At 32.9% G+C, this 16,947-nt stretch overlaps 3 protein-coding genes across 4 annotated transcripts; 2 read left to right on the plus strand and 1 right to left on the minus strand.

Annotated features, from left to right (window-relative positions):
• Window positions 1–61: 61 nt before the first annotated feature.
• On the plus strand, window positions 62–11,626 carry LOC116778287 (transmembrane protein 26). Of its 2 annotated transcripts, none has more exons than XM_061525831.1 (9): window positions 62–384; window positions 4,166–4,280; window positions 4,473–4,632; window positions 5,325–5,493; window positions 6,473–6,632; window positions 7,768–7,898; window positions 8,140–8,265; window positions 10,368–10,463; window positions 10,555–11,626. In XM_061525831.1, the coding sequence occupies exons 1-9, from the start codon at window positions 182–184 to the stop codon at window positions 10,628–10,630; spliced, it is 1,236 nt and encodes a 411-aa protein (XP_061381815.1). In that variant the 5' UTR covers window positions 62–181; the 3' UTR covers window positions 10,631–11,626. The 2 variants fall into 2 exon arrangements, with proteins under 2 accessions (XP_061381815.1, XP_061381814.1); XM_061525830.1 differs by having other exon boundaries at window positions 63–384; window positions 5,325–5,502.
• Window positions 11,627–11,845: 219 nt separating this feature from the next.
• Window positions 11,846–14,050, minus strand: LOC116778430 (acetylcholinesterase-like). The gene is made up of 3 exons (XM_032672433.2): window positions 13,880–14,050; window positions 12,369–13,660; window positions 11,846–12,009 (listed from the first exon to the last, which is right to left on the minus strand). The coding sequence occupies exons 1-3, from the start codon at window positions 14,048–14,050 to the stop codon at window positions 11,850–11,852; spliced, it is 1,623 nt and encodes a 540-aa protein (XP_032528324.2). The 3' UTR covers window positions 11,846–11,849.
• A 1,432-nt stretch (window positions 14,051–15,482) lies between these two features.
• Window positions 15,483–16,834, plus strand: LOC116778524 (zinc finger protein 26-like). The gene has a single exon (XM_032672550.2). The coding sequence runs from the start codon at window positions 15,714–15,716 to the stop codon at window positions 16,260–16,262; it is 549 nt and encodes a 182-aa protein (XP_032528441.2). The 5' UTR covers window positions 15,483–15,713; the 3' UTR covers window positions 16,263–16,834.
• The last annotated feature ends 113 nt before the right edge of the window (window positions 16,835–16,947 follow it).

Genomic DNA, 16,947 nt, shown 5'->3' on the forward strand with positions numbered 1-16,947 from the left:
ATGAGAATTAAAAATAGATAATAACTTCCGTGTAACGTTATGTGAATCACAGCTAATAGAAAGGAAAAGCGTAAAACTATCCTCAAGATGTTTCACAAAACGGATAATATATAGAATAATCAATCATAAAAATTAACGAAAAACTATGAGACATACTTGAATAATAAATATATAAAACAAAATGGCGAAAATCGGGAGAGTTTTGGCAACTATAAAGGCGGTTATAACTAGGCTCGTGTTCGCGTGCCACGGGATCATAGCTATTTGGCAGGTCACCTTTTTCAAAGACAACATGGAGTACTGGTACTTGGCTTCGCCGATCCTCCTGCTGATAGTGGAAGGAGTGTTCACCCTCACTATCAAGGAAAATCAGGAATGGAAATGGTAGGTACCGGTTTTGGTGGTAATGTCAGCGGCTGTTGGGTACAGCGTGTGCTTGTGCAATAGCTCATTTTGAAGCGAGCTGTATGGCAGCTCATTTGCTGTAACGACTGAAATGTTTATTAAGTTACAGAAACGAAACTTTTTCCTGTCGATGGACTGGACTGTATATTTCTATAGAGAAAAGTTAAAAGTTTTTAAATAATTTATCTGAGAATTTGATAATACAGACTATAACAGGCGAAAATAAGCATATAATATATATTATATATTATTATAAAGGAATTAAAATTTTATTATTTCGATGCAAGTTGTCTCTGGTATTTACTATTGACCCTAAATTAGGGCGCGGGTTTGACGCGTTCCGGAACTGCCATTAGTTGGCACAATATGCCTATTAGTGGCATCGTGAGAAATAAAAAGGGCTCTCCTTATATTTCGAGGGCTGTATAACGAATATCAGCACGAAGGTTCCATATTAAATAAACAAATTTTTAAAGTATATATGTTTGATAGGAAATATAAACGTTGCGTGTTTAAATTTTAGTGTACGTATTTATACTGAATTCTCAATTTAATTCAATAGTTGAGGTCTTTTTAATTTTTCTCATAAAAAATTAACAAAATTTTTACGGTTGTGATTTAAAGATTATTTTATAAATACTTTGGGAGTATAAAAATCTTGTTATAATGTACATATTGAGGGAACAAATTCTTTATGAAAATATTTAACAAATAAAAACCAATTATAATTTATACTTTGTAAAATTAATACAAGTTTGAATACCTACACTACATACTAAGCGTAGCACGTTTCTTTTAACCTACGTTCATACTATGTGAGAAGTTATAACAAAACTCGTTACAAGCGTAACTCACTATTTATATAATTTTAATCACATTAATTTTTCAGAACCATTATTCAAGACTTCATTGAAATCTTACCGTGTTTGAGCGGACACAGCTTTGATAGAATTAACTTAGATTGAAGTCACGCGACTTGATTAGAATGAGTGTTGTAACTTATAACTTACAGTTTAACAGTTTCCGTTTGAAAGTTATCGAAGTTGAAAAAGATCAACATAGTACATACGATTATAATTTTTCATTATTCAGTATCTTTTTAGTTTAACTTTTATAAAATACCCGTGATAATATCAATGTCGGCTAATATACACTAGCTGTAACCGCGACTTCGTCTGTAGTTATAATTTATATTAATGAAAGTATATTAAATTTCTTATACAAGTTACTTGAAACGCCAGAAAAAAGATGAATAAATGTGGCAAGTTTTCAAGTTACGCATTTCTAACGTGTTCAGTGAAAAACTGCTTATTTTAAATTACAAACTGACAATAAATCTATATTAATTTTAACATATAATCACTTATCTCTCTGCTCCATTCTCTGTATTGTAATATTGTATCAACGACATCTTTAGCGTCAAGTGTCAGATGTCAGTGTCAAAGGAGGTCATAGTTTGCGTAAAACCGTTTTTAAAATAAAAAAAAACAAAGCCATAAAAAATGTAATTAATAATAATATGTTGATTTTCATGTCCGTTTATTAGGATATTAATATATAATAATTTTGAACATATACAAAAAAAAAATTACGTTATTTTTATACTGAACTTTATTTATTAAATAACAAGAGTTATTTATAATTTAAGCAATTTTATTGAAATAAACATATTTCGGTTTAAAAATTAATTTATATGATTTTTAATTATATTATTTAACCAATAGGTTTATTGTCAAATGAGAAGACATAAATATGTTTCTAACTAAACAAAAGCAATGTATACAACTTGTATTTTATTACAAGAATAAAGAAAATTCTATTCTATTCTGTCCTATTTACGTTAATAATTTATTTTTTACATTAAATACAGTTTTCTTTGTATTCGTATAAATATTATTTTAAGTCTTTTCTATAGCTTATTGATATTTTATTTACTCGGTATAATAGCATTTTTATGTTCAATACTAAATAATAATAAAATTATTTGTGTTATACCTATATAACAAGATAAATTTTATAGTTTTCAAACAACGTGAGTGTGACCTGGGTCAATTTGTTAGAGACCTTGACAGCAAATTGACATTAAGTCTTTTGTCAACGATCGTCGAGGCATAACGGCGTCTCTATTACGTATAAAGAAAGGGTTTTAAATCCTTATTTTGTAATTCGGGGATTATCAAAAAAGTCTCATCATTAAAGTATGGCTGTTATATATAAAAATTATAACGTTATTTTAGGTATTGTTGAAATAAAATTCGTTTTTCTGTATTTTATTGATGGTTTTAATAGGGTTGGAACGATTTTGATAATGCTACCTATTTAGGGAGTTACTTTTTTTGTTATGTCTAGGAGAGTCCGTATAATCTCACCGGAGAATCGTTCCTATAAATCATTGACAACAATCGCATGCCTTAATCATGAAACAAAAGGCTTGCCTATTCCTATTTATTACTATGATTTGACGTTTCCAATTTGAATCAAAAGAAATCTTTTCGACTTATTGTTTATATTAATTGAATGCCAATAAAAAGGCGGGCAAAAGTATGTTCTAAAATAATATTAATTTAGCGATTAATATGTATTTATGTGTATACTCAATATGGACGTTTCCGCTTGTTCTTCTTGTTTTCGTTTCTTTTTTTATTTTGTCTGACAGCATCGAAATCAGTTTTATATGACAGATACGACAGCTAAAGCTCTCTACAAACTAAAAGACTTGGGCCTGTCCAGAACTAACATCAATTCATTCTCAGAACGTACTTCGAAGGCAGCTCTAGTAGGCTTGTTTCAAAAATTAGTTAGGTAGAGAGAGGAGCTCGGACGGTGGAGGTGAGCGTTGAACGCGTTAGATAGGGGCCCCTTAAGCTACACCTGGGTCGCGAGATCCAGGCACTGTTGAAGCTCCTCTCCCTGAATGGACCCGGCGCCCGCACGGTGAATCTTAAAAAATAAAATGCATTCTATGTTTTTGTGCAATGTTATATCGAACCGCGAATCGAATTGAGAGTTAAAAATAAATAAGCAATGTATTTTTCGTCTCATTCATTAATTCACTGAGATTAAAATGGCGTAAGAGACGTTTAGTCTTAACTTAATTCAAGGCAATACTTGTACATCAACTTCTATTCATGGACATTTTTTCTTTTAAAAAGAAAATGTAAATTTTGATTAGCCAAAAGTTATGTTTAGATCTTTGATTATAAAACTAGGTTTTGTTCCTGACTCCGACCGCGTTAACATCAGAGTTACGGTCAGAGCTATGCATAAAGTGGGTAAAAACAACACAAAAATAACCTACATACAGACAGCGCCATCTATCGGGATAGTAGGTGAATCTAAACCATACAGTAAGTCACACAATGACAAACACACGTGCAGTACAAATACATACCGCGTCGCTGAATAGTGACATTCTTGTAATTTTCACCATAAATTATCGCTTTAACTTTAAAATAGTATCACAATTCACGATTACAAAGATATTCTGTAACTATCTTATCTTTGATAAATTTAAATATAATTAATTCTTAGTTTTTCTGTCTTTGGTTATAATTAAAACTCTACATAAGAATAGTCCTTATAAAAAGCACTCTCCATTTTATTTCAGGTCAATAAATGCCATATAATTTCATTTAAATCAGCATTTCTCTTATCCAAATTGTATTTATTTGTTTTATTCTACATTAAGCACATTTTGGTTGTAAAGTTTCTTTATCTTTTTCGTGTTTCTCCTATCTTTTTCCTTTCTTTTCGTGCGCAGGTTCTGTCCGTCTGTGTTCATCTATCTGGTGCTGGTGGTCCCAGCGATATGGCTCATAGAATTACACAAGGTCGATCTCAGATTACAAAATAAATCTAACATCACTCTCGCAGAGGTACAGAGCTAAATCTTTCTTTATCTTTTAGCTTTCTTTGGCTATCTTTTGCATGTTTGATTTATGTGAATTGTGATCTTTAATATCTAAACATAGTGCATTAATTATTTCTCTTATACTGAGATATTTAAATTTAGAGATAATTTAATAGTCTTTGAACGATGATAATATGACCAGAACGTCTTCTGATAGACAGAGATACCCATCCCAGGAGCGACGAAGATTCCCCCTGACATGTGGGTGACGTTGATAGAACAGTTTCTCATGCTGACCCTGATAGTTGGCCGATGGCTGCTGCCGAAAGGAGACCTCACCAGAGACCAGCTCAGCCAACTGCTGCTAGTGTATATAGGTGAGTTTGATGAAGTTGATATCTGATACCATCATCTATCGGAGGCAACAAGACCAAATTCCTCTTCTCGCATGGAGAAGATTAGAGCATTCACCACGCTTCCTCAAAGTGAATTGGTAATATCAGACATATAATTCGAAGTTTTAAGTCCAGGTTTCCTCACGATGTTTTCCTTCACCGTCTGTCAGTGGTGTCTAAGTATACTTATGAAATACATATGACTCGGAAAAAATTACATTGGTACTTGCCAGGTTTCGAACCCGCACCCTTATGCATGAGAGGCGAGCCTTAACCTTCAGGCTACTATTCCTATAATATATCGTGAGTTAAAAAAGCCAGCCAAATACACAAATAATGCTCTAACCTTCTCCATGTGAGAAGAGGCATTCCTCAGCAGTGGGCTTCGATAGGCTGATGATGATGATGACACAAAGCCTCCGTTTTTATTTGGATAGCTTTTGATGAGTTTATTTTTTATTTATGAAGTGAATATCAATAGATGTTCTTTTGGTGATGTAAGTTTTGTTCATTCCAAGTTACAGAAGGCTTCAGTCGCTGCGGTGGTTTGTAGATTAAATGATGACAAATAAAAGGAGACGGAATCTTGTAAAAATAAACGTAACAACCAGAACTATTTGCCTGCCGTTCTTTTGGGAGCCACCAAAGATTCTATTCGTTTGTTCATCATTCAGGTACAGCGGCGGATATTATTGAATTCTTCGATTCCTTCAAAGATGAGAAGGTTGCCACTGAGAAGGTCCTAGTGCTGTTGACGTTAGCCATCTGGTCCTGGTCTCTGGTCCAGTTCACCGTGGTCCTCACAGCTACCAAGTCGAGGAAATCCCGAGGAACAGCGAATAGGTGTGACATGTACGTGAAGCTTAGTGCACACGGGAGATTGCGTTTATTTTACACTATTTTCTGTCTGCGACTCCGTCGATTACGATTTCTGACATAGGTTCAGAAAGAATTAATATGTCTTTAATATCTTGAGACTTCTCGATTAAATGTTAACGACATCTATCGTCTGTTTAGTTATAACTGTTATGATATATTTTCTTGAGAGCACGGAATTTCCATGTTACGTCACTGAATAGTTTCATCAAAATAGGTTTATCAGTTTTTTCGTGAAAACAACAAACATTATAAGCGAAGACAAACAAAGATCCATTTAATGTAAAATAATCTTTATCTCACATAAATAAAGTCCTGTTTGATTAATAGTAAATGACAATTAACTCGAAAAAAATTTGTTTAACTTTCATCAGTAACCCAGCATTCAAACTGACTGACACAGTTTACTCAACCGTCTAAAACGAGTTACTCAATTAAATATTAACTTGGAAACCAACGTTACACAGGTTATGTTTATTGTCACTTACTCTTAATAATATTTTAATGTTTTTTCTTTACTATTTTATATGATTTTAAATAAACGCATACTCCCAGCATGTTATGACTGACACTCATTGATTTATCAATATACTCACTCACTCACTCACTCACTCACTCACTTATTTATGACTTCATTAATAATAATGCTTTGTAAACTGCAACATCAGATCTCATATACATATAACAACAGATAATATATCATTACGTTATATTGAAAAATTAATTTAAAATATGTATCACGACTATTTTATTATCTGCTTCTTTTATTAATTAAAAAAAACTTATTTAAATCCAACAATATGGCATAGTTCAATAAAATTAATCACATAGAAATATTACTTAAATATGTTGATTTATATAAATTCGTGTACGAAATAAGAATAATGAATCCTCTGTAAGAATTACGTATCTTACGACAAGTATTCTTCCAAAACCATCCATCCAGAGGTACGTCCCGTGCCTGTTGTTGTTCCATCGAGGTGTGCGCCATCATTATGAACATAGCCCTCCAGGACGCCCCCTTCCTCGCCTTCAGACTGCTCATCATAGCCCACTATAAAATTATCAACTACATGAACATTTTCTTCACCTGTAAGAATACACTGGTGAGTACGTCTGTATCCTTGTAAGAATACGTTTCTGATTGCATGTATTCGTTGGATTTAGAATATTATTTTGAATTAAATTAGATTTTATAATTTTAGATTTAATATTGTAATTGTATGTTTAGTAGAAACTTTGTTTTGTTTTCGTGGAAGTATATATATTGTAGGAATGTGAGAGGGTAGGAGAGAATCAATGTAGGAATATGAGAGGGTAGGAGAGACTCAAACGACATATAAGCAGTTGTCAGAGGACATCAGGGCTCTTTTTCGTTCGTAACGCGCGTTGGTGTGATAGTTTAGTCGTTAGTAGATTTTAGAAGTGTGTTTAAATCTCTCGATTGTGTTATATTCGGATTTCATTTAACGATTAGTTTAAATCAAGATAGTTGAAAGTTATTCATTTAGAATTGTTTTTATTTTTGTGTAAATTTAATAAATTAGCGGTGGAATTGTATCGAATGTTATTTTTTAGAAAGTCAATTCTTACCTTGTTTCTAAGAATATATATATATATATATAAAGTTATTTTATACTAAAAATAATGATTTATTTTCCCGCGTTTATTGACAGTGTTTGTATAAACCTCACTTATATTTTGTTCTTATACAAAAATGTTCTGTAATCTCACGACGAGATTACATAATCGCAACTAAAAACGTATAGTATGGAGTATTTAATTCTTGAATCGTTTCACGTGTATCGAAGTAGTATAAATGAACGACTGGTCTGTTAGTTTGATTGTAGCTGATAGTAAGTATGCTATGTAAAGATTATTTTACTCACAAACAAACAGTATAAACACTCATATATATATATATATGTACTTCCCAATATTTCAATATTCATTTTCTAATCCTTGCTTAGAAAATACTATATACTACCAGTCTGTAGTTTTATGTTGCCAGTTAAATATTTTATTTATAAATTTTATCGTGTAACCTAAGCTTTATGAATGAAAAAAAATACGTATCATTTGTAAATATTAAAATGACTATTAACGTTGATAATGATTCCGAATTGATTTCAAGCGAGGTTTAAAATTAAAAACTTTTTGATTATCATAAATAATCATTAAGGACTTATCTTGGTATTTTGGTTTTTGTACTTATTTCACGCCATTTTGATGTCACCCCAGGTGATACTGCTTCAAATCTACCGCCTGTATGTTCTGCACCTGGAAACGGTGGAGAACTCAGGATCCGTATACAGGAAAGAAAGGAAACACAAATCAGATAGGAAAGACAAAAAGAAAGATAAGAAATCCAGGTAAAAGATAAGTTCGTTAGCATTAATTTAAATTATTACGCAATTTTATTTCTATGTAATTTATCAGTCAGCTGAAAATAAAAAAATATTTGTATCTGATTGGAATATTGATTTTAACTTTACCGTCACTGATAACTTTAATGTTCTGTCTAACATTTTTATATTTTAAAACGTATCTGGTAAATAAAAAACATTAGACTTTAATACTGCTATTATAGTAATAAATATAATTTTCTATCAGAGATCACAAGAAACACAGCGAGCAAAAGACGAAGAAGACTAAAAGACGGACTGAAAACGATGAGACCTCCATCGCGGTGATAAGCGACCCGCGAAAACAGGAGAGAGTCCAAGGAGGACAGATCAGGTGAAAATAGAAACAGCATATCTCATTTGTCTTAATATTTTTTTTATATTTTGCATGAAAATAATTGAATTTTAACGTAAATGAAACTAATATTTGTCAGATTATACTACGCGTATTTTATTCTTCTAAAAAACTACATACCCCCGACGTTACTTGCTTTGCAGCAGCCGTGGTTAGAGACAGACGAGATTTGTAGTATAATATAAAATCTTAGGTCTCATTAGAATTCTGAATTAAATCTATTTAAAAGTCTACTTTGTGATTATTTGTACACGAGTTCACTTATAACAGCAAAATTCTGTTACGTTCGTGTCTTAAAGACATATTGGGATGTAATTTAAACGTTCAGTCCGCGTCAATACATTTCACATAAAAAAAACCATCTCTTTGAGTTTAAAATACTTCTATTTTACGTTATACCGAAGTTTTTTAATTATCATCCAAGTTAACTATTGCGCCATGTTGTTTTGGTCGTGACGTCATAGTTCACAGATAGTCAATATTAACCTTACGGCCATAAACAACCTTCATTGACTCGCCCTTTACAGTTAGTTTGATAGTCTCAATTATGTTTAATATATCTACTTTAGTATGAAAATGGAATAAAAAGTAATATTTTAAATTAAATTTGTTCTCATTATCGACTATTACCAAAAAAATATAACTCTTAATTGAAATTTAAAATACACTATTGATGATGTATTCTTGTATTACGAGCCGTTTCCATAAATAATATTATAACCGATTTTATTTTAATCTATATAATAAACATAATAATTCTATCGATAGCATTATGTCACATCACTATTCTTTCTCTCCCCCATCCGATCATGACCTCAGCGTTTCCACGAGTCATGACTTTGGTACGGTCGAATCAAATAGCTTTGTCCGAAGCAAACTAATTTGAGATTATTGTGCTTGACGGAGCAACGACATTTAAAACCGTAAGGAATAGTTGTTTCATAAGTATTTTACTTAAGAGGGTAGATTTGACGTGACGTAATCAGTGTCATGGGGTTAAGTGATTTCTTTAAAAAAAAAATTTGTTCTACAGATCGTTGTACGATTTGTATTAAAGAACGGTAAATGTTTATTAGTATCGCGATTTGTAATACGTGAAGTTGTCTTTCTGTAACTTTAATAAAAAGAAAACTTTAGCATTAACCTATTCGTAACCCATGTTAATCAATTATGTTTTCTATAAAATATTAAGTTGTAATATAAAGATTGGATATTTTAATAATTGATTAATAAAACTTACGTTATGTTTTGTGCTTATTTTAATAACTAAGTTAAGTCGTAGCTTAATATTTAAAAATAAAAGAGTAAATGTAATGACTTCGCAAAGACCATTTATATTCGCAAACGTTCGCGGAAGGGACAAAGTAGTGTGAGAGTCATCCAGGAGGAAAATTATCTAATTACGAGTCCAAGTTAAAGTCTGAAATACAGTAGTGAAAGTGTTTTATTAGTTAAATGTAAAGTCAAAGTGGATAAACCGACTGTTGAAACTAGTGACAGTGACAGTGACAGTAGCATTGCTGACGTCACACTTTTAAAAAATCAAATATGACATGGTACTTCGACGTACATGTATAATAATGAAATAAAATAAGACAGATTCCTTATACTTATAAGAAATATTAAAATTTAAAGAAAAATAAAATATACAAATGATATATAAGCAATATATTTTTGGAACTATACTATCATTAGCATAAATTAATTGTTTTGATTATGAAACTTAAAACATGTAAAAAAATATAATTGAACTGGTCTCGAACCAGCGATCTCTGGAATGTGTCGTGAAGTTAATTTAGCAAATTAATTTATAGTGTTGCGATGTTCAACAGGTCGCAGTTTCGAATATAAATTGATTTAATGTTAAAAACTTAACTTAATTATACGTGTGCAGGAATTAGGATAACATTGTTAATTGCAAGTAATTTCGTTTTGCATTTAAATAGCTCTTACTAAGCACATAAAGCGGGAGTTCGTTGGTTTGAATTAGTTTCACGTAAAAATGTTTGTGTTATAGAAATGTAAAAAATAATTATTTATTTTAAAAACAAAATAGTAATGATTTTTAAATCATTTCACAGAGCAATCATTCTAACGAATTCGGATGAAATAAAAGAATTGAAACTAACGAAGTTATTCAAAGATCAAGTGAACGTAGAAAATGAGAAGAAGAAAATGTGAGTAACGAAACTTGATGTAAGGTTATAGAAGAATAACAAATATATTAAATAGAGTATGTATAATAATTATTAATTATAAATGTTAAAGATCAAAACGCAAGCAAAAGCCGGCCTCCTCTGAGGAGTCACCGAACAAACACACCACCGACGATTCGGGAATTTGACATCATCGCGTGCGGGACAGCCCGCGCGCTAGAGACAAGAGGAAGAAGAGACGCTCCGATAGCACTGATAGCTCGGAAAGCTCGGGGAGCTCTAGTTGAATTAAGATATAAAAACTTTTTGATCGACATTGGCAGAATATGATGTCTACGTGCACTCGTGACTCGAGCAATGCTGTTAAGCAATTGACATTTTGATGTTCTCCTATTTTGACGTTTGTGACTTTGACAGCTGTCACTGTAAAGTAACAAACGTCAAAATGTTAATGGACGAACGTTTCAAGCGACTCGACTAATGCCTGAATAAACCTATCTCTCTCTTTCTTTAAGATTGAAGATATATCTGTCTCTCTTTGTTGACTTGTATTTCAGAATCGAATGTTAATATTCAAGACTTTGAAATTATAACTTTATAAAGTTAATTCTATATAAAAATATATTAAATTGTGGTATTATATAAAATATTAATGTTGTTTCGTTATAAAATATATTTTTAATAGCATCAATGTTGTTCTGTAGTTTTGATATTAAATTATAATTATAGTACGTTGAAGATATTATTGTAGGTTGTGGTTTTGTGTTTATTGTATAATATGTAATGAATTTAGTGCCTTACTCCAGGCAGGGTTATACATGTAGAAGTGAAGGGATATTTGTTATTTTACAATTATTATAGGTATAGTTTAATTTAATTCTGCGTAAGTATTAAGGTAGGCATCGACAGCCTACATGTCAAGCTTTTTATATCTTGTGGTATTAAATCTCAATTTTTTTTTTTTTTTTTTCTAATTTTCTAGACACAATTTATATTTTAAATAATTAACCTTTATGTCAGTGATTTGACGAAGTCTTTTAAATTCTAAAAACTAGTTTAACGCCTAGCTTTACTTTTTATTTATTCTATCAAAAACTTTTTCCTGTATCATTGCTATTTAAAATTGTTAGGAGTGACGGTAAAAATAATATGTATTAGATTTTATAATAAAATTTTCATTGTTGGATGCGTTTTTTTTTAAACATTTACAAATCAAATTACTCACAAACTTTTCGTTTCCGAAACATAGAAAATAAAAAAAAATAACTTTGTTTTTCCTATATCTCATATGATAAATAACAAAAATAGAAAAACCTGCAATTTGAATATAATTAATAAAAAAAAATGTACTATAATCATATAAATATTTATTAATATAACAATAAATTAATTAAATCTACAAGTAAATTATTCTCTCGGGACTTCAGCTCCGTATTTATAATAGAAGTGGCGCCAGAAGTAGGCTCTGTCTGGTGTTAGAGGTGCCACGTACTGGGGCTCCAGGTTTATCTCAAGGTTATAGGGATAAGGCAACCACTCACCAGCTGTGGGGTCGGGGGTCGGCGAGCTGGGGGTCATAACATATTTAATATAAATATACTCTTATTGGTATTCTTATTAGATTAATCTAGATTTTGGCTGCGACTTTGTCCGATTTCTCGGTCTCACAAAATAGAAAGTTTACAAAAAACAATATATATTGATCAACCGTCAGCGCCATCTATCGCCTGTGTCACGTAACTTCATACAATACAACTGTTATAAGTGTTCCCGCGGGAAGTACCCTGAATTTTATAATAAATTAGAGCCTGCACGTTATTGGAAAGTTTAATCAAAATCAGCTCAGTACTATAGTAACAATAATATATAATATTAGTCATATATATATAATATTAGTATGAGGAATTACTACTTAATATTACTCACCCGTATTTGGCGAAGTTGGTCCACATCATCGTCATAAAGGTCACAATCCTGGCGTCATTCTCATCCATCGGAAGAGGAAGTCTTTCCAGCTCAAACACGTAGAACAGCTCGTCTCTATTCGCGGTCGCTTGGAGGCTGCTGTTTGTTAAAAGCCTTCCTAGATTCCTGTTGCCTATATAACTAAATATACATTGGTAGATCGGTACGTTTGAGTTATTTGAGTACATTTCGGCGAACAACGACACAGGTCCCACGTATGAGAAGTCTGTGTTTAAGTTTATGATGCCCCCAACCAGCGCTTCGTCTGAGGTAATGTTTGTGAAGTATGTCTCTGTGAGCGTCTTCCTGAATTCCTCTCTTTCCTTTTTAGGCACAACCAGACTTCTCTGGTCCAGGGCTGAGAAGTCTTCGTTTTTGATTCTATCCATTTGACTCGTGATTGTGTAGTAATCCAGAGTGCTTGTGAGTCCTTCGACCGTGTTCACGCTGATTATCATTGGTACAGGATTGAAAGCCTTGTGTTCTTTGCCCAAGGTTAAGATATTGTAAGGCGAATCCACTAAAAATGCTTCCTCATCATCAAAAATCTCTTCAACAGACGGTAGGAACACTGAGCGCGCGTTCATTTGCTTTGCTATAGCTTCTTCGACTTCGTCTACTGGTGTTTCGGAGTACAATCTTAATAATGCATCTGGATCTTCACTAATGAGGCCTAAGGACTTGGCGATCTGACTCGCCGTCCTCAATGGACGAGGATCGAAAGACTGCGGCGCGAACGGTGTGCCGCTCTGTGAGATCACTCTATGAAAGAGGCCCTGGGTAGTATCAGACATGGTCATATAAATAGCCGCCAGCCCTCCACTGCCTTGACCGAAAAGTGTCACATTGTCTGGATCCCCGTTAAAGTTTGCGATGTTATCTTGTAACCAGCGCAACGCCGCTCGAATGTCCTTCAGTCCAGCGTTCCCGGGAGCATCAGGGATTCCCAGATTGAGGAATCCGTAAGCATTTAGCCGATAGTTCAAGGTAACGACTATGACGCCGTGGCTAATCAAGTATTGGGCGCCGTAGAAGCTCTTGGATCCAGAACCGATGCCGAAATCTCCTCCGTGGATAAAGACCATTACTGGGAAGGTGCTGTTCAAGAACGAAGGGACGTAGATATTGAGGACGAGGCAGTCTTCATTATCACTGGGGGCGGCTAGAGGGTCGTGTGTTGGGAATTGAGGACAGAGGACATTTGGATTATTGGCCAGGTACACACCAGTGAAACTCGGTGGCGGTGACGGCGCCTGGAACATAATAGCTTAGCTGTATATAACACACGTTACTTTGGAGACGAAACCTCGCATCATCCCATGGATTCACCGTGCGGGTGTCGGGTCCATCGTTGCAGGGAGAGGAGCTTCAACAGTGCCTGGGTTTTGAGACCCAGGTGTAGGTTTAAGGCCCCTATCTAACGCGCGTTAAACGCTCACCTCCACTGTCCAAGCTCCTCTCTCATAACTTACCCGAAATTTATTAGGCAAGCCGTATCTTATTCCAAGATATTGGTAGTACAGCCCGCTGGGGTCCAACGCTCCTTCCACTTTACCCTCGGTGGTTGTCACAATTTGAGTATTATTCAGCGACAGAACAACGCCGAAAATGGCGGTTAAAACTATCAATTCGCTCGTCGCCATGCCTTTGAGTTTAACTCGGGACTACATAAAATCGATATTTGGTTCTTTTTTATATAACAAAATGATTGACAAAGTTTTCGTTAGCGGTCAATGTTTTTGTGATTGATAATTTTGTTCCTTACACGGTGAGCGGAAGGCTGTGTATTCTAGATTACGAGTTAGTGAGCCGCAACATAAGACGTGTTTTTAATTGTTTTGTAAATTTTGCTACGTGATTTTTTTCGATGTGAGATAAATCTCGATTATCGATAGGAAATGTTGTAATGTTATGTAACTGATAACTTTAACGAGATTCTTCGTTGACTCCTTTGTTGCCCCGGCTTTGTTTATCTTATGATTATGGACTTACCATAATTTAATTATTCAAGTAAATGACAGCTGATACATCGACTACTATTTATTTCTTTAAAAGACAATCTAATTATATCTTATACGATATTCTTCCTAACAGTATTCTTCGCCGAATCAGCGCTGAGTATTTTTTGAATTTTGTTTATAGTCCTTTGTCTGGTTTGTTTGTAAATTTATTAAATCTAATAACTTAAAACTGTAGTAGTTCCCTAAACAATTTACTATGTACTGAGGTATTTCAATTATTATTTATAAATTTTTAGTTATTCTAGGTGCTTGAAAAATATATCTAGTCTACTTTCAATAGTAATAATAATAAATAAATTAAAGCCTCTATCCCATACTTCAAATCCCTTCGTCTTTCCTCCACACAATACTGAGATTGTAATTCGTCCGATAAATAATAACGTTGCCATTGGCAAAATATTTCACGATTCCAAATCCCTAACTTAAAATACTACAATTTGTGTATATTGTGTTATTATGTTGTCTTATCTGCGGTAAAAAGCTTTAGGTTTCCTAAACAAGGACGTATTAAGATAATCACGATATATTTCTACAATTGACGATTACCTCCTATTGTGGATTCATTCATTATTTTTTTTATGACTAAATTGGAATTGAGGCACTGTATTTATTACTAAACTAGACTAAGTATATTACGCTTCTAAAATTGTGTCAAAAAAAAGATCCAAAGGCCTTTTTGTTAAAAAATTATCTCATTGATACATTCATGGCTGTTTGCTAAGACGTTGTTTATTATACCAATAACATTTTTAGCTCGAGAAATTTAAGTAACGTAATTGGATTAAAAACAATTATTTGATCAAAATGTATGAAATAAAAATTAGTCACATAAAAAAATTTGGGGCTTTTTTTTCTTAATTTTGTATTCTTAAATATGGAATTTGTGCCCGTTTTATTATAACTTAAAATAATATAAAATGGAAGTTATAAAATTTTCAATAAAATTAACGTTACTCAATAATAAATACTTAACCCTAGACAGATTTTTAAATTTTATTTATAAAAACACTAAACACAGAAGTGAAAGTCCTGTGTAGTATATTTCGGAACGCAATACGTACAACTAAGTTTTTTGACGTTTCGTATTTATTGGAAACAAATTTTCTAAATATTTAGATATTAAAATCATCTCACAGTTTTAAATTATCCGTTTAAATATTCAAGTATTTTAAGATTCAAATCATAGTTAAACAGTTTGACAGAAATCTTATAGCTAAATTAATTGCCTACGTGTATTCACAAAAATGCAATAAAATTAGTATAAAGTGACAATCAAGGCTTAGTTATGAATAAAAAACCTCAAAGAACTGGTCCAAGGATTCGGATAACGAGACCAGCGAACAGAATTAAGAAAGAGGACTCGCTCCAGCTACTAGATGAGAAGAAGTACATATACACCTGTCAGTACTGTAGAGTAAAATTCACTCAAAATACTCAATACTTTCGCCATATGACGTCGAATCACAGGACGCAACAGCAAGAAGCGACTTTCGAATGCAACGAATGCCAAATGGTGTTCACTAAGAAGAACAACTTGGACGTCCACTGTCAGACACATCACCAAATAAAGAGCAAATCTAAGTGCGAGAGTTGTGCCATCACGTTTAAGTCGCGATATTGTTTACGTAGACACATCAAGTTGAAGCAGATCCTGGCTGAGAACTCCTGCCTCAAGTGTCAGAAGAAGTTTACGTGTAAGGACGACCTCGCCAAACATGTGACGAACAAACATACAAACAAGAATGTAACCTTCGAGTGTGAATACTGTCTACTTAAGTTCAAAGCGAAGCAGTCCCTCATGACGCACTTGAACCGTATACACAAGAGGTTATGATTGTGTTCTTATAAAGCTCGCTAGTTTTCATTTTACATAAATTTTTTACAGTTCTCAAGTTACTTTTTCCTCAATTTATTTCATCACCGAGGACAATATTACGGTTAATGTATTTAAGAATTTTTTTTTACAGTAGAAAATGTGAGATTTTTCTCAGTTGTAGAATTTCGAGTGTTCTAAAATCTCATCCTTAAACAATAGAAAAAAGTGCCTGAAACACAATATATGTACTTTTATATTAAATGTATTAAGAATCAACAATCAGGGTAACAAGCGGTCATCGTCTCGCAAAACTTTAAATTTTATTTATAGCAAACCATTATTATCTATTCACAAATTATAATAAATCGAAATTCCCTCATATCGTTGGTTGTGCATTCACATATGTGTATTTGAGTTTATTTATAAGTGAAAGGTGTATCTTTAAAATTCACTCTATGTATTACTAAATGTTTAAATTAAATTATTTTATTTTTTTTATAAGAATATCATTTATTTAAGAGTTTGTGAGTAATTTTAATTGTAATGTTTTCATTGCCGCATGTCAATAAATAAGATACAGACGCATGAAATTTCATTTCGAAATTCTTTATCATCATCATCATCATCATCAGCCTAACGGAGCCCACTGCTGAGCAAGGCCTCTTCTCACATGGAGAAGGTTAGAGCATTAATCACCACCAGT

This window comes from Danaus plexippus, chromosome 31 (assembly GCF_018135715.1).
Source record: "Danaus plexippus chromosome 31, MEX_DaPlex, whole genome shotgun sequence".
Classification (NCBI taxonomy): domain Eukaryota; kingdom Metazoa; phylum Arthropoda; class Insecta; order Lepidoptera; family Nymphalidae; genus Danaus; species Danaus plexippus.

What these genes read in the sequence shown, in the direction of transcription:
- LOC116778287 (XM_061525830.1), top strand. Translation starts at nt 182, where the DNA reads ATGGCGAAAATCGGGAGAGTTTTGGCAACTATAAAGGCGGTTATAACT. An exon ending in AAGAAAGATAAGAAATCCAG is followed by an intron (nt 7,899 to 8,139) that starts GTAAAAGATAAG and finishes ATTTTCTATCAG; the next exon opens with AGATCACAAGAAACACAGCG. An exon ending in GAAAATGAGAAGAAGAAAAT is followed by an intron (nt 10,464 to 10,554) that starts GTGAGTAACGAA and finishes TAAATGTTAAAG; the next exon opens with ATCAAAACGCAAGCAAAAGC.
- LOC116778430 (XM_032672433.2), bottom strand. Translation starts at nt 14,050, where the DNA reads ATGGCGACGAGCGAATTGATAGTTTTAACCGCCATTTTCGGCGTTGTT. An exon ending in GCTTGCCTAATAAATTTCGG is followed by an intron (nt 13,661 to 13,879) that starts GTAAGTTATGAG and finishes ATTATGTTCCAG; the next exon opens with GCGCCGTCACCGCCACCGAG. An exon ending in ACCAACTTCGCCAAATACGG is followed by an intron (nt 12,010 to 12,368) that starts GTGAGTAATATT and finishes TATGACCCCCAG; the next exon opens with CTCGCCGACCCCCGACCCCA.
- LOC116778524 (XM_032672550.2), top strand. Translation starts at nt 15,714, where the DNA reads ATGAATAAAAAACCTCAAAGAACTGGTCCAAGGATTCGGATAACGAGA.